This window comes from Engystomops pustulosus, chromosome 1 (assembly GCF_040894005.1).
Source record: "Engystomops pustulosus chromosome 1, aEngPut4.maternal, whole genome shotgun sequence".
Classification (NCBI taxonomy): domain Eukaryota; kingdom Metazoa; phylum Chordata; class Amphibia; order Anura; family Leptodactylidae; genus Engystomops; species Engystomops pustulosus.
Genome location: NC_092411.1, coordinates 228034059 through 228058412, shown reverse-complemented (window position 1 = coordinate 228058412; position 24354 = coordinate 228034059). Strand labels below are relative to the sequence as shown.

Here is a 24354-nt window from a genome sequence, read left to right as displayed (position 1 = left end):
ATTCTGCATGACACAAAGGAGTGACTAAAGAGTGAATTAGAACTACAGCACATGACTGCCATCTTTGACTTGTATATACCAGTAGGGAGGTCTCCTAACCATGCACTGGTGCTGTTGATTATTACTTTTAACTTATCAGATGATTATATACTGTAACCCCATATAGCATGGCCTTTTCAGATATATTCCCATGAAAGATGATTGTCTGCTATAGTTGTCTATTGGCCTTTATTCACCTATCTTAAAGTGTATGGACAGATTGGAGAAAAATATTCACAGTGTTCGGCTAACTTCTTTCTCTCCTGACTTCTTTAAACACTTACTCAGTTGACTTGGCTGACAAGTAAATTTGTATTAAAAATAGTCGGTGTTGGTCAAGGAATGATCTCATAAGAACAAAACGGATAGAGCAGTTGAATACTCCTTACATTGAGGTAATTGGAGGGGGGGGGGGCATATTCATTAGGTAGTCAGCCAAACAAAATTTAGATCTAATGGTGGCTTTGTATTACACACTCCATTCAACTCCATCATCTAGTATTTAACTCTGATATGGATTTCTTCATGATGTTTTATCCTATTACTAATAAGAGATTTATTATTCGGAGCAAATTAAGGTATCTGTCATGTTGAGTATATTCAGACCAATGGAACAACTTGTTAGGTGGAGTTAAGTGTCACTGAGCCCATGTGTTGAGTGTGGCCTTCATGTAGACAACGCTATGTAGTAAGTCTGTCATTGAGAATCCTACTTTGTCTTGTTTTTTATTGGGTGGAGTAGATACTGGTGTTTTTAGAACTTGCTGTACAATACGTTATAATGAAATATGTTGGGAGACGGCAGATTCAGAACATCATTGAAATGGTTACAGTGCACAGCTGAAGAAACAAATTATGTAACACTTCATTTTTCTTTTCCTTGTTATGCAATGAAATTATAATGTTCTGTTGAGGCACAAAGGAAATTATCAAATCTGCTTTTCAATAGAGTGTGATTATCTGTGAGATGGGACATCGGAGGATTCTAGTAATCAAAACACAATGCCCATAAAATGGTTTATGTCTGTAATGTATTCAGCAGAAAATCTACTTGCATATCATAACTGGATAAGTTCCTAAAACCTCATTCCTCATTTTACATGGTTACTATAGGAAGGCATCATTTTAATTCCTCAGGTCTTTTATATTAAAAATTACTGGTTATTAAATGGTTACTACGTAAAAGTTGACTTTCTGGATGACATCACCATGATGGTCCATGAAATAAACATGATCTGGAAGGTATAAAGCTGCTTGATGAGATACTGTTAGCGTTTTATTAGGTAAAATGATGGTGGGAATGTCCATAGATTAAGAAAACGGGCCAAAAATTTAGACCATCATGAAGCCATATCCTTTAGTGAGGCTTACGGTAATTTGTGTACATGAGGCCTAACAATGAAAGCCCTCTGCATCCAAACATATAATTTGGACGAGTGCTTGCAGTTGTTTCAATAACTAGCACACATCCCCAGTTGCTTCTATGTACTTGTGCACACAAGTTTCCCACATGTTCCATTCATGAGCTGCTTGCCCAAGTTCGTGGCGTCGGCTGTCTTCTCCTGTCACTGGGTGTGAGTGGACTTCCAAGCTGATGAAACATGATTACAAACAATGGACCAGGTTCTGGTGTGCAGTAGGCTTCACCATCCTAATGAAATCGCAAGACTTCAACTTTTCTACCTGTTCAACCCATTGTGCTGAAGGTAGACCTACATGCTGTCCCACCCATCACATTTTGCTATTCCCTATTTTAAGCATTGTGCATAAATGATGCCTCATCGGTGCTCATTTGGATTGTCCCGTGTTAAACAGTGACATGTGTTAAAATAGTTCTGCTATTCCTAGTTTTTATTTTCTGCCCTCTGTTTTGTTCTGCAGATGTGGAGTCTGCTAACCTTGCCTCTATCTAGTCTGGGCTATTTTTCCATATACTGGTTTTCTTCATTGAGTACTGGCTGTAAACAAAGCGGATGTCTTATGATTTTGATCACTCTATATATAATACATTCCTCTCTTTTGATCATTTAAAATACCATTTACTGTAATGTCCAAGTTGCTATACGTGTTAACATCACTGCTGGTGGTAACAATTCTCAGACATAATTATTGTGGCTCTAATTTAGAAGACAGTGACTTCAGTCAAAACAATGATCTTTGAAATGCACATCTTTGAAATGATTCCTCTCCAGATTTTTAGAAAGTGTGATAATGTACCTTGATTGACCAGTGCTGAAACTGGTGTCTTGAAATGTAGATGGATTCAAAAGCATTCTTGAGAACATGAAAGACTTAGTGGAAAGATTAGTTTTACTTTTACTGTTTTATTTCAAGTATTTTATTAGTGTATATAAAATATTGCTGTACAAAGACCATACAATGTGTGTCAAAAATATTCCAACCATATCCTCTCATTCCCTGCTATAAACATAGACGTGAGCATGAATGTGATTTACGTAAGGAGTAAACTGCTTCCAGACACTACTGCTGCTGTAACCAGGGTCAGACATCTTGAAGTTCTGTTCCTATCCTCTGACATTAACCGTCAGGCATAAGACACCATTGCAAAGATTTTTGGGTTTGGCAAAGATCTTGACCTACAGGTTGCAGAGATCAGGTTTCAATTCTCCAGAAGCTGGACTTTACCTCCAATGGTTGCAGGTTGTGACTGATGCATAAGTCCTAAGTCAATATTGCCCTGTCTTATTAATGAACAGTAATCCTGATCAACTAGAAATCTAGAGATGTGGCCCACTATGATAATAGTAGAACAATTTTTCCATACTTCTCTATTTATCACTTCATAGGACCATTATGTAGAAATTAGGCGTCAACCGGATCCATGAACCAAACAGGTCCAAAGCCACGATCCTAATTAGTCACGGATATATACCTGAATCCCAAGGCCTTCTGTAGAAGAGGCTTATTCACACAATTACTGGTGCCCTTTAGTAGTCTTTATCGGCCATAAATCTCAAGTGCTTCATTCCCAGAAGTATATATTGGTTTCCATTGATTATTTTTTGCTTGCGAAAAAGAAATGAATATTTTAGCTGTGTAACTAATCCTGGATTTAAAAATTTCATGGAGTTGACGATTTCTTGCCGTAGGAGACCTATTATTTTGTTGAAGTGCAGTCTATATGTAGTTTCGGCTTCTTATGTATTTCCAGGTTTTGTTGGTTTGGGAAAGGTTTAATGCTGACTTACTGATGTGTGTAAGTGACAATGTCGGCTTAATGTGGCTGATGAATAAGTGCTTGGCTATCAAATGTAATGCTTTGATGAATAGTATCTGCTGACTAACCGGGTCTGAAAAAAATGTAGCTAAGTATATATTGTCAATGAGGAATAATTTGGGCAAGTTTTAATCCCTTATAATTTTATGGTATATTTAGTGTGCAAAGGCTTTGTAAAAATGACTTCTTCATAAATGAATACAGGTATTCACATAAATATTTTTGGTGCGTACATGGTCTCTTATTTTGGCTCTTATTTGTAGGGAGGTATAAGACGCTGAGCTTACATTGAATACACAGAATACATGTGTTTTATAAAGTTACCGTGGAGTAAACCTCATGTGATCCAAGATCTAAATGTGTTATGTGGAGGTGTGCTGTAGAACTGTGATTTTACCTTCAGGCTTAAAATTATCGCTCTTCCTGACATGAAACTCAGACTGCAATTTTAGAATTCGCACATTATTATATGTTGTGTATCAACGATAAAGTATGCAAAGATTTTTTTCTTGAGCAGTCTCTCCAGATGACAATCCCTTTACTAATGGTAGCGACCATCCATGGAGACCTATAGGTGGCATTGATAAATGCCTAGTTAATAGAGATGATGGAATCCTGCTCATCTCAAATAGTTCATATTTCAATCTGTGCTTCTGAATTAGCAATTCCCAATTGCTGGACATGCCAACACAGTATAGAAATTAAGGTTGATGAGTGCTGATAGATGGAATAACCCATCGCTCAATATTAACACTTCTTTCAATCCTTTAGACAGACAGATGCATCTACACAAGGGGCAGAATGATTGCAACCAGCACAATTATATGGTCGGTTATGTAAAACACTTATTCCTTCCAGTACTCATTCCAGACAGCTGGCCCTGTCACTGAGCTGTGTAATTGACCTTATATGGAAATTTTAGGAGCCAATTGGAGCACTGTAGGAGCCATTATATTCACTGTGTATTTGTTTAGTTTAGAAGCCAGTACTATTGGCTTCTACTTTGTAACTACAGCTCCCATGAAGAGTTCATGTGTTTATATGGTAATGGACTTCAAACACACCCAGAGTATCCTGGTTTTACAGTCATCCTTGACACTTGCTTACTGATAGTATGTTTTATTGATTGTATTATTATAAATATTTATCTGGTTTACATGTTGCTCTTGGGTTTTATTCTTTTGAATATCTTTTGTTTTTTTTTCATAAATGGACATAACTTGGAAACATGCTGGTCCGGCTTTGCAATGGCTGTAAATTTCAACAGCAAAAGAGCCTACAATGGTGACTGCTTGAGGTTTAGCGGTGTGGCTACAAGTTGAGCTCTACGTCTCTAGACCTTTTCATGGTTAAATTACCTACAGTAAGGATGCTAGTGTGCACATCCGCTGACTACTAAAACCTGCAGTGGAGTTCTCTGTGTACAATATTTGCTTTTCTGGACCCTTGATGAGATCTGATCTTCCATTGGTTTTTCCATTAGTAAATACAGGGCTCTGCATTAGGTTTAATTCAGGACTTTCTGTAATTGACTTCATCAAACAAATGTTGTGTTTCTAAAACAAACACAGACCTCCCTTTTCGTTTCTTTGCAAATTAATTACAAATTGTAATTTACCAATCTTTTCTTAGCCCTAATCTGTCTTTTTTTAACCAGCAGGTAAACATACACAATAGTCTTTGGATGTTATACAAACAGTACATCCTAAGCAAAATGTTTATTTCTGGATGTGTCAAATAGCAGGTTAGAGGGGTTACCTGGGTTTATACTTTTTTTTTTCTTTTTTTTTTCCTTCACTACTTGCCCCAGGGGGTATAAAAATACTGAAGAACTTATACACCGGTCCAGCACGCCCCCTCTCATTCCCATCCTTTGCTGGTATATAGTTATTAAATGGTTATTTAGTGGGTGTTGTGCCTGTGAAATGCATTTTCTAAAGCTACTTTAGGTTGTTTTTATTTCTCTTCTTCCTTTTTTATGTTGCTATTTTTAGACGGTGGCAGCAGGGAGCCCTCTTAGAAACCACTTGTGTAGTCCTATACCTTCTGATGATTACTTCTGCTTCACTCTGCCAACACGTTGCCTGGAGCCACCCATCAGATAGGAGGGAAACTAGTTAGCCTATTGGGTACCAAAAGTAATGGCTCCTGCGAATAGTGGAGGCTCTAAAAAATTAAGCTATTCTGGAACTGGTGGTAGAATTACCAATAAAAATAGGCAGGGAGTTGGAATTGGTGAACTAAGGAAGAAATTGGAGGACCTGTAAATACAAAGGGGAATAGTAAATAATGTGTTCCCCGCATTTCAAAGCATAGCCCCCTCCAAAATGAGTCTTATTTTAATATGTCAGAAGTGTATGAAAGTTTCTCTTTTAGATTTGTCAGCTAAGCGGCTATTGTTAACAAATACACTCTGTGATTCATCCAAAACCTAAGTCAGCAAAGAACAGCCTTGACTGTCCTATTGCCAACCCATTCATTCATTGTATATTTCAAGGCTTTTAAACTCTTTCCTGTACATTCTGTAAGAAAATTACAGCTCCGGTAGATTTTCCTTCCTAAAATCCAAACTGTGTTTGACCAAAGGCCAAACTGAAAGTTTTAGTTATTTTAATCCAAACTTTCTTTACTGAACTCTTTTACCTTTTACTTGCAGAATATTGTCAGAAAGCGGTTAAGCTTTTAAAGACTTATAGTTACCTGATTACAATCCTTCCAATATCTTATTTTCTTGGCATTTTTTCTTAATAAAGGGAAGTTAAATTCAGGAAATATATTAAGATGATGTTGACATGATAAAGCTATATTGCTATTCTTAGCATATCCGGAGAAGTTGTAAGGATTTAACTCCTAAACCTGTCAATATGAAAATGCAGTGTTATCTACAGGCCGCATTTTATAGAACAGGAGGAGCTGAGCATATTGTACCTTGTGTCCTATCTGCAGGCAGCATGTTATAAAGCAGAAGGGGAAGAGCAGATTTATATTTACCGTATTATATTTATATATTAGTAACATGTTATAGAGAAGTGAAAATGGCATTGTATATGATTAGTTATAAGTCAGATCCGTTTCATTTTAAAAGTAAATTACTTTTTTTCAGCATTTAATAGTATGAAAAATATAATCCATTTGTTGCCAAAAAAAAATATCTAGGAATATGTAAAAAAAAAAAAAAAAAAACAAAGCCGAGTAGTTGGTTCTATTTTTTTTTTTTTCTCACTTAGTGTTACAGAACAGAGTAAAAGCAATTGTTAGGTAAATTTTTCATTACCGTCAATCAAGACCAGGATCACCAGAGTAAGAGTTGGTTTCTGAGAATATAATAAAATAGGAGATGAACGAATTGGGCACATACAGATAGCTTAGGAATGCTTGGCACCGGGATAGTCGGCAGATCGCACCATGCAGGGTCTTAAAGGAACACTCCAGTCACAGCGGAATCATTCGGCCTCTAGGTTTTAGCAGGGAAATGATTGACAACCCCCCCTTTGGGCCAGGTACTGTGCATTATTCAATGAATTAACTGTGCCTGGAGTGTTCCTTTAAGTGAAGCTTGGAGGGCACAAATTGCAGTGTGGTACCCATGAGAGTATTGTGCATAGTGGGAGTCACATCATGGTCCTTAAATCGATTCAAACATATTTAGGCAGTTCTCAATGCATCACATAGGGTGGGCTAATCGGATCCTGCCCATAGGTAATACACATGAGGACTCTAAATTACAATTCTTATATATAGATTCTGATTTCCAGAACCTCTTGATTAGAGGATAAACCCAGTACGCACCAAGCATGCCACATCTTGGACATGCTTGGACAGTTATAGCTACTTTCTATGCAAGTGGAGTTAAATGGGCAAAAATTGCATTTTTCTCCTTTATCTACATGCCTCTCTGTGTCTTTTATTTATGGGGGATCTCAGTTAGGGAGACATCCATAGTGCACTGATAAGGTCATCTTCATAAAGGTAAAAACTATTTTTCAATAAAGCTTTGAAGAGTCAACAAGTACACAGGGCCAATATTCTCTTCTAGAATTCTAGTATGGTATAATATGGTGTAAATTATATTATAGTGCACATGAGGGGGATGCGATACCTTAAGTTGCTTTGTAGCAACTTAGTGTTTTCTACTAAAGGAAAAAAATGTATCTTTTTAGCAGCTCTGAACATAACGTAAGTTTACTTTGCTGAGACTTTAATGAAATTTGGTTTTCGCTGGGGACTGCTCTTTACCAGTGTGTTGTTGTCTTAAAGGAAATTAGCAATGTGGTAACCTCATTGTTCCTAATAAAAGGATTTATATAGATGTAAGAGGATTAGGTATTTCAGCTCCTGTCTCTAATGCTTAACCTGTGAATGCTGGTCTGGAGCCAGCGTGCCTTGTATGCAAATCTGCTGCTGTCCTGTGCTTTGATGTCTTTTAACACTCTGTCTCCATCCATAGTAAATTGTCCCCTCTTGTCACCTAGGTGTTTGTATCAGGTGAAGTTTCTTTGGGCAGATAATACTGTTTCTGTAGATGATTTAGCAGGTGAACACTTGTTTTGGGTCATTTTTGGTTTCATGGACTGGTCAGGATATGTAAAGATAGGTGTAGACTCTGCCATTTACCTAACAATGAACCCACTTTTTCTCGCATGTTAGACGGGCACCTCATATACATGTTCACCATCTTCTAAGGTGTATGTATTCTTAGGTGTTACTAGGAACTCTTTGGACCCAGCTGCTGGATTACCAGGTGTTGGAATTTGCAAATTGCGTGAACATTTTGGGCTTATGGTCAATGGCCACAGTGGTCAAATAAGCCTTCAGACATGTTGCACTAAACCTCTCCAGATGACTATTGAAGACATAGTTTACTTATTCTCTACCTGTTATAAGTGCCTAAGTGTTTGCTCTCTAGGCGTCAGCTGTTAATGTGCCAATTAATTAGTTTGCGCTTGCCATAACAAACTGTTGACGGATCAGCTGTCAGTCATGTAGCTGACAGCCTCCTTGCCTCAATGATTGTGTTTACTTAGACGTGACAAGGTGCGAACACGATGATGTACAGTTATACTTGGTTACAAGTTTAACTCTGGGCAATGTATTTTCAATTTTTCTCGTTTAAAGATTTTAAAGACTTTTGTTCTGAACACTCCGCATCACTGCAGAATGGGTTAAAGAATCTGTGAAATATAGTAAATTATAATTTTTATTGTTCTGGCATGAAGGGTTGTACTGGCCCATCTGAAGAAGAGTACCAGTGAATCTTCTATTGGACCCAGGCTCTAATACTTTTTATAATGGGCCCCAAAGATCCAGTAGAAGACGAACCTGTGTGAAAGTGAATGGAGCAATCACCTCAAACTATTGTCTATCTCTAATAATAGTAATAATAATAATTCTTTATATAGAGCACACAGATTTCGCAGTGCTACACAGAGCTTGCCAAATAAGTCCCTGTCCCCATGGGGCTCACAATCAGATCAACCCGGAGGAAAGCAACTCAAACACGGAGAGAACATACAAACTCTTTGCAGATGTTGACCCTGGGACATAGACCCAGGTACCCAGCGCTGCTATGGGATGATTCAAAAATCTTATGGATTACGGGATCCGATTTGATGATTCAGATCACCACCTCTGTCATATTCAAGAGTATTTAAAGCAGCAAACTCTTATTACCTTTTAATAGGTGTGATTGTCTTCACAATAAGGGCTCTGAACTTCTGTAAGCATAGCGGAGCTGTGGTTACAAGTTTGGCCTCCAGTTCCATTCCTTGGGGTTTCGGAAGCATTTCATTAGATTATCTCTGCCAGTCCAATAGGATTTCAATGGATGAACAAGACGTCTACAGGACTACAGCTCCTGACATTGTGATAAAATGAAATGTATTTACTCTTTAAAAGAGATCATATGTACGTTTACTTTATAATTATATAAATTAATACTTTTTTTTCTTTTACAGATTAATAGCATAGTCCTATGAAACAATAGAAAGTAGGGTCCTGCTCGCAAGAGATTAAAAACGCTAGCAGCGTAACACTACTGCATCTGTTCTAGCACTGGGAACTGCTTACTTCAGTAAGTAGCTCCTAGTGCCGTTTTTACAGGTGACGGGTCCTCTTTAAAGGAAACCTACCCTGCCTTTAGTTTCTCCTTACAAACTAACTAAAAATTTTCTGTGTTTTATGCAAATTAACTTTGAAGGCTACTGTGGAGTGGAGTAGCCCGGACAGCTGCTAAGGCTACACCACGCCCCTGTAGCCTCTGGAGTCTTACCTGAGCAGCCCCACAGTAAGGCCCCTTCCACACTAGCGAGTGTGATGCGATGAACTCGCATCACACTCGCAACGCAAGCTGCCGGGAACGCACGGCCCGAACGCTGCACCGCGGGAGTGAACTCAGCATGTCAGTTCACTCCCGCGGTGCAGCGTTCGGGCCGTGCGTTCCCGGCAGCTTGCGTTGCGAGTGTGATGCGAGTTTATCGCATCACACTCGCTAGTGTGGAAGGGGCCTAACTCTCTGCAGTCAGCCAAAAGATACTGCTCATGTGTTGGTACAGGCTGAATAACCGAAGAGAGAAGTGGGTCCATGAGGGGGAAAGACTTCAGAAAGTCATTTCTCCCAACCAAAAAGATTTTGGTTGGGAGAAAAAGATTTAACTAAAGGCAGTGTAGGTCTTAGTGTCCATTGTGTAGCACACTACTTGCTGCTGTACTAATGTATAGGGCGATTTCATTCTAACATAGTGAACCAGCAGTCAGTACACATAAAATAAATTCCAATTGGAATGCAAATATTAATTGCTTGATGCTCCTTAAAACAATACCCTTTGTAGTTTGTTTGCACAATATTATAAATTGCTTTCACTAGACAGATACAACAATTTGTATTGCCTTGTGGAGACAGGTTAACAACTTGATGACAAGGTGACTCCGATTTGTAGGAAGTGAGGATGAGCTGAGAACACATTTTGCATGTCTGTGACCTGTGTTTACAATAAGTCTGATGACCACTGACTCTCCGTTCAGGGGCCTTTTTATATTATAATTTGCTGTGTCCCGGAATTCCTGTTTGTGCTTCCTGCTTATCTTTATTATACACATAAGCATTAGGTCTGTTTTACAATGTAGATATGCTAAGAGTTGATGGGCCATTCTTGATGTTTATAGAGATTTTCCTAAGATATACAAGTGATTTATTTTTTAAGCCTCGTGTTAAAATACTCAAATGAAAAAATGCCTAAAAATATAGCCACGTGAAACCTACTACGTAGTTTAACTGAAGGAAACCTACCATGAGGACTCTACTATCAGAAGTAGATTCCTCTTGTCTGCCTCTGCCCTAATCTGTAATTAACTAATCCTGGACCCTAACTTGTTAAAAAACTTTATTTTTTAATATGTGAATTAACTGCAGAGGGTGTGGGGTGTGTACTAGCCTGGCCAGCCACTGGGCGCTAAGGCTACTCCACGCCCCAGTAGCCTCTGAGTTAACATATTGCTAAAATAAAGCTTTTTACACATTGGGTTAGGATCTAGGTTCATTAAATTACAGATTAGGGGAGAGGCAGATCAGAGGAATCTACCATCAGATCTACTTCTGAGTAATGTGCCAGTTACCATCTGGATACATTCTATGGGGTATTGCATTTTTTTTTAAAATAAAATTTCCTATCATTGTATTGACTCTTGGTATGTTGGCATACTTTGGTCAGATTTATTTCATTATGGCTGGGTTAAGCAATAGCATTTCAGTGGTTATTAAAGTTAGAATGTCTCTACTATATACAATCTTTTATAATGTGATAGCTGCCTTTTCTCAAAAATATGCAAATACCTTTGCCACGATGGGACAAGGAAAACAACACCTCTTTTGCTACCTTGTAAGGTAGCCTCAACATCAAGCAAGACTTTTGCGAAGCCTAATGACAAGATGTTAGATTCAAGCCAAACCACTATATCTATTCTAGACAGCACTGTGTTGACGTGGTTGCAGCTCTTCAGTAGAGTGTAGGAAACTGGTTGGCTATTGACTGGCGTCAGCTCTCCTTACAGAGACTTTGCTTATAAAGGCCACCTTTTCACATGCAGACGCAGAAGGCGATATATTAAGACTGACTTGGTGAGACAGTGTATCAGCCATTGAAATGGGGTCACAGAGGGGTTAGGGTAAGCCCTTCAGACTCATTAACATAATTTAAAAAGATGACTTCACAAGGAGGCCATGGATAACAAATACATGGACTCCCCGATTTTCAGACATCAACTCATTACAGTTGAATCTCTCTTCCCACTATAACCTCTGGGGAAGCCCTGGGTGCTAATAATTTTCTGTACTTAAGTCCCAGGCTGCAGTAATCAGTTGTAGGGTGTCTGCAATGACGTTTTAGTGATAAACCTTGTTCCCATAACAGCACAAAATTTTTAAATTCCAATTGTCACTTGGACAAAAATAAAAGTTTTGTCTAGTGATGCAATTCTAAAATATACCAGTTCTGACAAATCTAAAGAACCTATCTTATATGTAACCTTTATAAGAATATTATCATAGTCACAGTGCCTGAAGCTTTTGAGTAAGAGTCCCTGATTTATCTTGCTTTATTTTCATGGTAGATTTCCTATAAACCTTGCTGTGGACGGTAATAGTAGCTTGGTGGCAGTTGTTACAAACTGATGACAGAAACCAAGGAGACTCCTCGAGTTCAAGGGGATTTTGAGCTGCAATCTATGGATTATATTAATATTGATGAGGAATATACTGAAGGTCCTCCCCAAGGTCACTTGAATAGGGATAAGTTGCTATATTCATAGAAAAGACTGGTTGGGCTTATGGATATGATAAAAGCATAGCCTTTCCATATCCCCTTTTATAATTTTTCACATTGTATAATTTATAACAAATGTACAGTATTTAAAGGTGATTCATTAAATAACACATTAAGTATACAGGCGGTCCCCTACTTAAGGACACCCGACTTACAGACGACCCATAGTTACAGACGGACCCCTCTGACCACTGTGACCTCTGGTGAAGCTCTCTGGAAACTTTACTATAGTCCCAGGCTGCAATGATCAGCTGTAAGATGTCTGTAATGAAGCTTTATTGATAATTCTTGTTCCAATTACAGCAAAAATTTTGAAACTCTAATTTACACTGGGGCAAAAGAAAAAATTTTGTCTAGAACTTCAATTATAAAATATACAGTTTCGACTTACATACAAATTCAACTTAAGAACAAACCTCCAGACCCTATCTTGTATGCAACCCGGGGACTGTATTTCAGTATATGTACATATTTTATGTAACTGAGTGCTATTGGTTGAATCCCAGGAATGGTTTCATGGGATTTTGCACTTTAGGTTCACTGAAATTTCCCTTTCATTCCAATTCTAATTTCCAGATGCCCTCTCGGGTTCAACGGAGCATCGGGTCAAGTAGAATTAATAATTTGTGGTTGTATGGCCAATATAATCTACTCTGAGGTTACATATCTTTCTAATAACGACAAATGCCATGTTCTTTTATCTCCTGTACGAATGCTCGGTGTGAGAATGGCTCCAAGATAAATAGCATGAAATTTTCACGCTGCCAGGTATTCCTGTGCATGTTATTGTAAGGAAGACATGATGTGAATTATTGGCTCTGCACTTATCTAATATCATCTTGACTATTAAAGAGCAGAATGCACATTGCCAACCTTTTGTTATCTAGTTTCCCGACAGCAGTACAGTATTATACATTGCCAAACTTGCTTACATTTTTGAAAGCATTCACCACTGACTTGGTTATCTCTTCCTGGTAGGCTGCATCCTGCCTCTTAGCTGGAAATGTCACACACTCTTGCTCATTCATGCTTCCTTCAAAGAGATTTTCTTAAGTTCCAAATAGAAATTTTGGATAACGAGTAATTGTGTGTTCTCCAATCTGAAGATTTTATTGTATACACAAAGGAAAGATGTTCCATTAATGGGGAGAAATCTTATTCCGATTCATGGGAAGACACTGTATATATAATCTATCCTGGAAAATCGAAAACCTATATCTTATTCAATACTGTTTGGTCTTAATATGAATCACAATACCATTTAATACTCCCTAATTAATTAAATACCTTTCCTTTTAGGTTTATTATAAGATGTAACCTGGCAGCACATGACTGGTGTAGCTATAAAAAAAAAAACAATATGAACTAACCATACCTTTAAGATACCTTCCAATTGCATATTGTGACATTGTAAATTTTTTTTCATGATTTGCATTGTAAAAATTATTCACATTCTGTTCCAGCAAAGGCTGTTTGATAAAAGTAGGGAAATAACTTTGGAAATCTTGTGTTGAAAACTTGTATATCCATATAAAATCTTTACACAAAGAACATCCTATGATGGTGTCTGAGGGACTCTGTGCTGTCTTAAACCTTCTAGAACTCAGGTTCTATAGCTTCACGTATAGCAGATTGTGATTAATTATTCATCCCTATCCCATTCCTGTATTTTGTAAAATATTCTGCTTCTGGTTGTAGGTTGGGTTATATGTATAAAGTACATATTACGTTCCAACATTAAAAAAATGTTGCACCGCCCCCAACCAGACAATTTTGCAGCAGCACCCTGAAAAACATTCCACCTTTTCTTTAATGATCCTTCAGGACCCCTTAATAATATCCATAAACCCTAATGACATGTATAGCCAAAAGATGCATTTGTTTATATTTGATACCTAGTATAGTACCGTAATACTGTAAGGGTGGATTTTCCCAGTTAGCAACTTTTTAAAGTAAAAGTGTAGGATATCAATAAAATACATTTTTTTTTATTTTAAGGTTTTATTTTTTGTCTATTGAGCACCTATTTAGATGTGATAAGCCATAATATATGCTAAGCTAGAGAAATGGGACCTTACTGCTGTACATTTTCCGCCTGCTATTCTTTATCTAAATATGGACTGCTCATATTCTAAAATTGTATTGTGCTACATACAATGGTTTCCCTTGTAGGAGGACTGACTTTTTTGTGTAAAATGATTTAACCTCTTTATATAAGCTTTGAAGCGACTAATCACATCATGGTTGGCCTGAAACCTCCATTCATCGCTATACAATTTGTACGCTCCACAGCTTTCACAAGAAGCCCTTAGCCATCCACAGCATTCCAAGGGGACAATAGATTCTCATTATTTTTCAATGTATAGTTGGGGGGAAATCTTTGTAGAGCCTCTTAAACTCCATTAAAATGGTGTTCAACAAGTGTAAGTGTGACATAACCCAGCAATCATATCATGCAAAGCTTCCAAAAAGATGAATGCCTCTGAAAATTTGTCAGTTGTTTCCTCCTGGACAACAGCATTTGTCTCTGCCAGATAACAAGTCCAGCAGGGGTAAGGCTTTATGAATCAGAATTCATTTGTGAAGTTTGTGTTTAAGAACCAAGTTAGTATTATTTTTGGCCCCGTCTTTTCAACCTCCAAACTTGATGGTTGCATGTTATTTTCTTTGCTACAGATACATACAGGTTACATTGAGTGTAACTGTTTAAAACAATGTTTTGTTTGTAATTTTGCCGTGGTGTTATACAGCATTGGTCTGCTGTTCACAAAAAAAGGAAATCAAATGGTTTGCAGAGCACTTCTTTTTATTACAAGTTTGGAAAAAATTCTATTGTTGATTAGAAGATTCAGTACGAATCTGGCAGTTCTCAGGTACTCATTGCAGAGCTTGGAGAGGGGAATTTTGTTAAAATGTTAGGGAAATGAGAGAGAAGGACCTTTTTTTTGCAAAATATGTGTTTTAGAGTAGTATAGAGGATTATATATCAATTTCCAAGACCATTGGAACAGCCATTCAATTTAATCTGGGTCTGAACTGCATCATTTGAAACCTATTGGCAAAGCTTCTACAAATCGAATTTTGGAAGATTCACTCTGATAATTGAAGGCATATTGTATAGATGGATAAGGTCAGGGTGGTAAATGCTAAAAGCCCCATAACTATTAGTGTCTTCAGAGCTTTTTTCTTCTTCTTGTTAAAAGTATATTCCAGGATTGTATAGGCAGTTTATAGGCCTGTAATTTCTCAAACTATTGGCTGAATGGCTTGGTTGAAGTTCGGTCTTCTTTAATGATTGGGAATGGTTTGCAATACCATGCGCAAACGCGCACACACATGGCTGGTCTTGCCTTGCGACAGCAACAACATCAGTGATAATGCAGCACTTCAAGTTTATTTCACCAAAAGTTATACAGGGCAGCTTTTCACCTTATTAACGAAAGAGTTTTCAAACTTGAAAATTCCTTCATTCAGAGGGAAAAATGTTGCGATGGAGGGTCTTTTGCTCTAAATCTCTCCAGAATTGGCCTGAAGAAGATGGCGTTTGGGCATTGAAACATGTATATGTTTAGTAGTAAACACTCTTTTTGCATCACTAAATTTAATGAACTCTCTTCAACCATTGACGACCCAGACAGTGTAGTGCACCATTTATTCCTTTTTTTTCTCTACCATTATCCTTAACACAGAAGAAACTTCACCATTATTTGTACTGCTGATCAGATGAGGTCTCTAGTGTAGAACCCCGCTTGCCAGTGCCCCGATGGCTTACCTTAACCAATATTTATAATCGTAACATTAATGGTTTTTGTTTTTCATATTTTTCCTTAACACAATGTGATATGCAGTATGACATAATGCTACCATTCCAGTATACCACTGATCCATGGTCCACGATAGATATGATGCAAGATGTATAGCCATAGATGCATCATGAAGCCCTAGCAGATACTAAAATGTTAACTCATGGAACATCTGATGGCTGATAATGGTTATCATAGCCTTGTCATTGCAATTAAACACCAAGTGGCTCTTGACATTTAGAATCCAGGCAAATGCAACTCTCTGCGCCCTGTTCAATTAGTGTGGCGTGTAATTGATTTTTCTTGCACTGTAATATGAAGCAGATGATCTCTGAATAGATTAATCCTTTTGCTAACTACTGTTAATTCTTCATTAGTGGAATTGTAAGGGGGGGGGGGGTCCTTCCTTATCTTATACTGATGAAGGATTTTTCTAATGTGTTTGCTGACTGTTAAATAGATAAAGCCAGTTAGTAATGCTCTTAGAAGTGAAGACAATGGACATGGTTGATTCAATGTGGAGCTCTGGTTTACAACTTGCTTATTAGTCTTCTAGTAAATAGAATCTTGGTAGACAATACTTGAGCGTGTGATATCTTGTGCTAGACCATGCTAAAATAATAGAAGTGGATTTTATACGTGTTATCGTGCGTTCACATGAGATTGTAAGCCAATAAGAATCTGAGAACAAAGGATTGTGACCTTTACTTCAGCTTCTGTAAAAACCTGAAACGTGATGAGATGAAGCCACATGTTTCCAGATAGTTGATCCCATGAAAACAACCCTGCCCACCCTTATAACACGCAGTGTCAGTCAAAGCAATTGAATGTGTGGAGTTAGTTTCTTTATAAGCGCCTAGCTTCCACATACAACTGGGTAACTAGAGTTTCTGCAGCTGTTACTAAAAGCAGATGAAGCTACAACTTGCCAGGAACAGCTGGAAAACCACAGGTTGTCTAAGCCGTCTTCGGACACACATCTTCAGTTTCAAAAGATGACTAAATATTAAGCTTTTTATGCTGAAAATTCTTTCTGTGTTGCACTTTAGTCAAACTATATGTGGAATTCAAAGACCATACTAAAAATAAAAAAGTTTAAGTTTTATTAGGTTCAACTTTTTTCTAAATCCTACTAAATAAAAAAAGAGAAATATAAAACCTACAGTTCCCCACAGGGGGTTGGACCCACATTTCTCATGGTCTATATACTTATTTACAGTTTTTTCTTCGAATATGTCCTTCAGAAAAACTGCCATTATGCTATGTACCCATTTTATCTTAATTATGTGAAATAGAATTCTATTTGCATTTCCTCCCCATTGCCAGCGAATATATCAGAAAGACGTTGACTGCTATGAAATTAGGAGAAAACATAATTGACAGGATTTTGCCTACTAGTAGGTTATTGCAAAGCTCAAATCATGCCAAAATGTAGCACCTCACCTTTCATCTTTCCCGTTTGTGTATTGACTGTGTATTGCAGCAAACTGCCAAGAGTCTTGCTTTTCTGCAAGATAAGCAAATGCAACAATGGAAATAACAAAGGCTCCCAAAAAAGGACTTAATTAAGCTTTCCTTTTATTAGATTGTTTTCCATTATGGAGAATTGGAGCGTAACTTTTAAGTATTGAAATATTGAATCTTTACTCAGTAGTAAAAACGATCAGAACAATCTTTCTGTTGCCATTGTTTCTTTATGGCTTTATTAAGAGTTTTGTTCTGTATCTTTCTTTTTCATACTAGTTTTGTACATGTATTAAAGTCAACCATCAAAATCCATCATGATAAACTTGCCTAGATCCAGACCGCATGACTCTGGTACTCTTCTTATTTTTATCCATGGCCTCCTTGTTCATTTGGTGTGAGCAAAAATATTACATGTTAAGGAAACAAAACAGTTTGCTGATTTGACATTGAACTAGGGAATTTTTCTGGCTAACACATTTGAGTTGGGAAGAAATTTAATGGATTTACGTCTTTTTCTGACCATTTTATATTATCCACCCATTATAAATGGTAAATGTGATTTAGGGTCAATGTTGATGAGAGCACATTTTGTTATTTTATCTTTTATCAACTTTAGCATTTCTGATACTTCATTCTACGGCAGGTACTGCAGATAAAACACATGTCATTCACATACATCACTGTACTTTGTTCTATCAGTACACACCCTTCAAACTATGAATCCTGTGGGTCTGTACGTAATCTGCAAAAACAAAGCTTAAGTACAACCATTTCAGCAAGCAAAGGCTACAAAAACATGGATATTGGCAAGAACCAAGAAAAAGATAACTCCTGAGGTGTGGAAGTAAAAGTGTTCATGGATCTTGTCGTTCCATAGAAAAAATACTTGGCAAAAAATCTTTGAGATATTAAAGTGTCTAAATCTTATGCTCTGTAAAGGGATTGAAAAGTTTTTTTTTTTTTTTTTTACTTTCTAAGAAGAAAACATGGGAATACTGGACATCTTTTACACAGCAATAACAGAAGAGCAAAATAATTTAATTTAACAGAATTTTTTTAAGTTTGTAGATCAGATTCTTACTGTATGGCCACAACACACAAACATTTCTTAAGGCCCCTTTCACATGCAGGTTTTTTTAATCTGTCCACAAACTAGGACTTCTAGGTCTTTTTTGACATTGTGGTTTTTACATGTTTTTCTCTCATGTTCTCATAGCTCGTCCGCAAAAAAATTGTCCACGTGTCATCTGTATAGTATCTGATTCACAAAAATGGGAGGCTGTCTAAAATGATATCATTGGCTTCTTGCCTCAATTCAAACTTGTCCAGAAAATCATCATCATGACCATGTGCATTGTTATACCTGATTGCGATCCCCAAAAACGTCAGACCCACAGACTTCGCTGGGAAGGCACTAGACAACAAAAACAGCTCAAAATAAGATCTGAGATAACAGCCACGCAAACACAGCACTAGCAAAAAGCTGAATCCTTTTACGAATCCTGTGTGAGTACATTTTGAAAAGAATTTCTCAGTAAGGCATCGGTGACAAATCGGTGAAGCCTGGAAGAGAAAACCAATTTCTGTTTCCATAAGCCAAAATGACTTCAGTGAAAAATCACCAACGTGAGAAATGGCGCCAATGTGAAACCACCCTACGTGTCCCTGATTTCTCATGCTTGATTTGAAGGTTGATTTTCTTTTGCCAGATGTGCGATATTGAATTTTTAGTTATTACCCCATGCTTAGGGGTTTTCTAGGATTAACCATCATATATTTTAAAGAGACCGTGATGTCCCCAAATACAGTAGCCACAGAATTACAGTTCCAGAATATGTTAGGATCCCATCAGGACAGAAACCTTTTTCAGAGCTTTTTCAGGGTAAAATTTTTCATCCTTGGTTCTGATTGTATTTTATAAGCAGATTCAATAGCCCATAACAATCACCGGTGGATTAAATTTTAATTTTCTGTGTTAGGAAGAGGTTTAAGTGATGGAGAAAAAAGTACAAATTTTTACAGGTACATGAAACATTAGTTCAGGTAGTGAACAAGCATTTGCCTCTTTGTTGGCTGATCACGGGGTAGTTGTTGTAGAAGGATAAATTTTCATTCCGCTGATCATCGGCCAATGTGCATGATGCAAAATTTTGAAAAAAACAGGCAGCGTGGGTTTTTTCTCTTTAATTTCCGTTCCTCTGCACTATAAAGCTCCACATTTTGCACACGCCACATACCAGGCATAAGGATTTTGCCTATAAACAGTCCTTTTGCATGCTGTGTTCTCAGTAATATATTTGTAAGTTAGTGTCTGCATTCTACATGCACTAAATGAAACCGACTCCTGAAAACATTCAGACTCTTGACAGCTTTAGAGGCCCACGTAATTCTTTTTTGACAAGTTGCTTCTGTCAAATGTTATAGGTAGAAACGCAGCTCCTCAACATGTTTTACGGATTTTGTAGAAGATTTAACTTCTCATATGTTTAGCAGTTTGAATATAATATGTTCTTATTCTATTTTAATTATGAGTTATTTCCAGCGATTCAGTCATCAGTCAGACAGATGTAAGTTTTTCTATTTTTTTTTTTAATTTGTTTCAATCTCATTCTACAAATAGCCATGTTAACTTATTGTTAGTTTAGCGTATGTAGATGTTGTAGGATGGCCTAAATTCGACAATTTTGCAAATAAGCGATTTACATATTTTTAAGAGAACTTGTCAGCAGTTTTGCACCCTCTGATCTGCTGAGTAGCCCTAGATAGGCACTTCAGGAGTATTTTTTTTTGTGCAGGAAGCTCAGGAGATTTCACAATGCCTAGAGGAACTATTGGTTGTAACAGAAGGCCAATTAAAACTCCCTATTTTTTTGGTCATGCATCTAATTTTGCTAATTTATTTAAATAATTACAAAAAGTATTAGACCTGTATGTTCTAGTTCTGTCACTGTCAATAACTTTGGATCGGTCAACTGTTGAAAGTAATGCAATGTTTATTTAAAGGGATGGTAAATTTTTCATTCTGTGTATCCTTGTAAAGGCCAGGCACACCTATTTGTTTTCTTGTAGGGTACCAAAAAAATGGCCAACTTATATACTATATGAATATCTGCTGGTATATCATCAGATATTTATATGGTGCCCCTGCTGTTTTAGTTGAACATTGAATTGGTCTTTCACTTGGCCTTATGTATCCATGCCCCAACGTGGTTGGACTGGCAGAGGGAGAAATGACAAGAGATGGTGAATAACATGGTAGATAAGAGAGAATAAGTTTTACTTTTGTTTTCTTGTCCCTCTTGACAAGTCCGACGCACAAACCGATGCTTATAAAGACCCTTAATAACCCTTCTCTGTGCAGTAGGATAATGTTAAAAGATGAATCTTTGGTATTTTTAAGGCAAATAACTATAGTGAAAGCAACTATCTTGTCTCCCCAAGGAGACTTTCATATGAGAAGCTAATGAGACACAGATTTAGGAGCAAAAGGGTGTGAGATGCAAGTCTCCCTTCTGTCTGTGGTCATATCTACTAAATGATTTCTGCCAAAAAAGAGATTCTTAACAGGTGGTGAGGTTATGTGTATGTAAGCAAACACACCGATAAAGCACAATCTAAGCCATTACCAGTTTCTATCTTGCCTCATTCTGTTTGTTATACACAAAGGGAACTTATGAGGATATTTGTGCCAAATTTAAGTTTAAAACATTTCAAGGAAGCTTTGTAATGTGCCATACAATGCCTCTGTTTTCTAGTTTGACCTTATTCAATGTGTTTCCAAAAATGTTACCATTTGTTGCTAGTGATTAGTACTGCAGCATGGTGGAGCATATTATAGCATGGTTCTAGTTAGTTTACGACCAAAGATGGGGGGGCTGAAGTTGCACTCATCAGCCTCAACATTTTTTTTTTCTTTTTTTTTTTTTCTTTTCTCATAAGAGGAAATTCTAGAAAGGACATTTCATCCCCTCTTCAGGAGGATGTTAGTAATTTAGTAGGGTAACATTTGGTGAGTGATTCACTCTAGTCTAAGTAACAAAGACTTGCCATGGAATTATGGTGTTCAAAAATTAATGGACAGTTGGTTGTACTGTAGGTGTTAGTAAGTAGATAAAGTCAACCTTGCAAGAAGTTTTACAATGTTAATTACTAGACTGATTATAAGGCGAAAATGCATCCTATAGCATTTTAAAGAATCTATTATTGACAAAACTATTGACTGGCTGGTGGTGAGCATTCTTACGACCCTGGTGCAATAAATCATCATGGCGATTTTAATTTGAGTGTTGTAACAAGGCTTTAAAATCAATTGTACTCGGGAAATGCATGGTACGTTTATTACCTCCCAGTAAGTACATGATTGAGTACACGGCCAAAACAGAAATTAGCACAAGTGGTTTGGACAAAAATGTATTAACCTTTGTTTGTTTTCTCCCTCTCTATGGGAATTTTCGTCTTGAAATGTTTCTACAGCCTACATAAATAAAGGCTTTTCTAAATAATAGAGAATGGAAAATTGGATTTTTATAATAGGGTTTTGATTTTAAATGATCTATAATTTGGCAAAAATCTCGACTTATGGCTGCCCTCTTCTCTCCCAGATGATATAACGTTGTCAAATAGATAAGTTTCATTCTAGGGTTTTGTTGGCAGTCGTATATGGCATTTGTTGATTAATGAAGCCACCATAGAGAGTGACTGATGCTGATATCCAAAGGAATCGACACTTATTATTTTTTATATAGAGGTGGCCTATAGTGCAAACAAGTTGTGCAATGGAGTCTGGAGTCCGATGGGTTGACTTTCCTTCCTTCCCTTCCCTCTGTACGTTCTCTGAGACAAACCACATTAACAGGACCTTCAGATTATTAGAAGAGAAAAAAGAATATCCATTTATTAGAATAGACATTACACATTTCATGGTAGAACTTTCAAACTGGTTTTCTTAAGCATATACAGGCAGTCCCCGGGTTACATACAAGATAGGGTCTGTAGGTTTGTTCTTAAGTTGAATTTGTATGTAAGTCGGAACTGTATATTTTATCATTGTAATCCCAGCCAGAACTTTTTTGGTCTCTGTGACAATTGGATTTTAAAAATGTTGGGTTGTCATAAGAATCAGGATTAACACTAAAGCTTCATTACAGACACCTGTCATAACTGTTACAGCTGTTTATTGTAGCCTAGGACTAAAGTACAATAAATTACCAACATCCAGAGGTCCGTTTGTAACTAGGGGTCGTATGTAAGTCGAGTGTTCTTAAGTAGGGGACCGCCTGTACTATATATTTTCCACATAGTGGAATAGATCTCTTTAGGCTAGAATAGCATTTTTTGGCAGTGGCGGCATCAACATTTAAAGGAGTAGTAGCCCAGTTGCCTTTTTTCCCTCTCCTCAGCTCTTTTTCTTGATTTTCTTCTCCTTTCTTTCTCATTTTCTATGGTTCTATTGTTTTGGTTCTCTACTGATTTGTTGTGAGGGCTCCTCAGGCCCCTGAGTACAACATAATTCTGATGCATTACATCCCTTTATGAACTTGTCATATTTCCTTTTTACATATTTTCCATATTTTATGCTGCATTCATTGTGATGTGTTTATTATACACCGGCGTTTATGTACTAGTGTATGATGAAATCCTTGCCCCTTCCACGCAGGCACATGCATGTATTCAAACTTTCACTTGAACATATACAGGACAGGAATGCCCTGCTCCGACCCGCTCCCGCACCCCTCTACACCCACTTGCTGTGGAGATGGCGTGGAGGGGATAATAATTGCAATTTCTATTTTCCGGGCATTTCTGATAAATGTCCCCCATTGTCTTCATTGTACTCTATTTTGATAAAATCTGGTTGCTGTGTTCAGATTTCAGAGTGAATGTAAAGGTCCAAAGTAGAACAGTAGCTATAGGGGGTACAGTTACACCCCCGATGCCTGAGGACATAGATGCCAAAGCCCTGATGCAGATAGAAAGCCATCAGTGCTAGAATTTGCTCATAGTAAACTGAGGCCCAGTAACATTTTGCTTGGGGCCCTTTAGCATCAACTTGCACTTCTGTTGATAAAAGTTCTCTGCACTGTTTTCACTTGGCTTATTTGGTAGAAACTGTAATTTTCTACCTTGCTGTTCTAATCATCAAACCGTAATTACATGAATACATATGTTGGCACAAGTGTATGACAGTTTTACACACTCTTCACTAAAGATGTTCTTTTTCCTTGTGAATGTTTAATTAGTTTTTCACCCATGTGAACATTGTCTAAGAATCTGAAGAATGTCTGCTACATATTTGAGAATGGGTATGTCTGTACATATGATACCACTATGGTAGTTTATTAAAGAACTAAACTTCTCTTAGCTTCTCTTAGCACATTGGAATGTTGTCCTATTGCTGACATTTATTTATACATATATGTTTTTTTTTTTCTTTTAGAAGCCTTTTGGGGAGACATTGCCTTAGATGAAGAAGATTTAAAAAATTTTAACATCGACAGAACAATTGGCCTCAAACAGCATGAACATTTGGGACACACCACAGGTAAGAGACCTCATGTATTTTTTTTTTTAAACTTCCCGCCGCAGCCCTTTTTCGTTTTTGCGTTTTCATTTTTCACTCCCCACATTCAAAAATCTGTAACTTTTTTATTTCTCCATGTACAGAGCTGTGTGATGGCTTATTTTCTGCATAACAAACTGGTGGTGATACACTTCAAAATGGTGGTATTTAATATTCCATGCCGTATACTGGGAAGCGGGGAAAAAAATTCCAAATGCAGTGAAATTGGTAAAAAAACGCATTTGTGCCGTATTCTTGTGGGCTTGGATTTTACGGATTTCACTGTGCACCCCAAATGACATGTGTACTTTATTCTTTGGGTCGGTACGATTACGGGGATACCAAATTTGTATAGGTTTTATAATGTTTTCATACATTTAAAAAAATTAAAACCTCCTGTACAAAATTTTTTTGGGGGATTTTGCCATCTTC

The 24354-nt window shown here is 37.3% G+C and overlaps 1 protein-coding gene across 4 annotated transcripts in view; it reads left to right on the top strand.

Annotated features, from left to right (window-relative positions):
* The window catches only part of TLL1 (tolloid like 1), an 80384-nt gene that overhangs the window by 6813 nt on the left and 49217 nt on the right, over window positions 1-24354 (top strand). For all 4 annotated transcript variants that reach the window (XR_011849307.1, XM_072120160.1, XM_072120176.1 and 1 more), the window contains exon 3: window positions 23800-23904. Coding sequence is in view for 3 of the 4 variants with exons in the window: in XM_072120160.1 (XP_071976261.1) it covers window positions 23800-23904 (105 nt within the window). In the remaining variant the exon portion in view is untranslated. The remainder of the gene's footprint in view (window positions 1-23799; window positions 23905-24354) is intronic.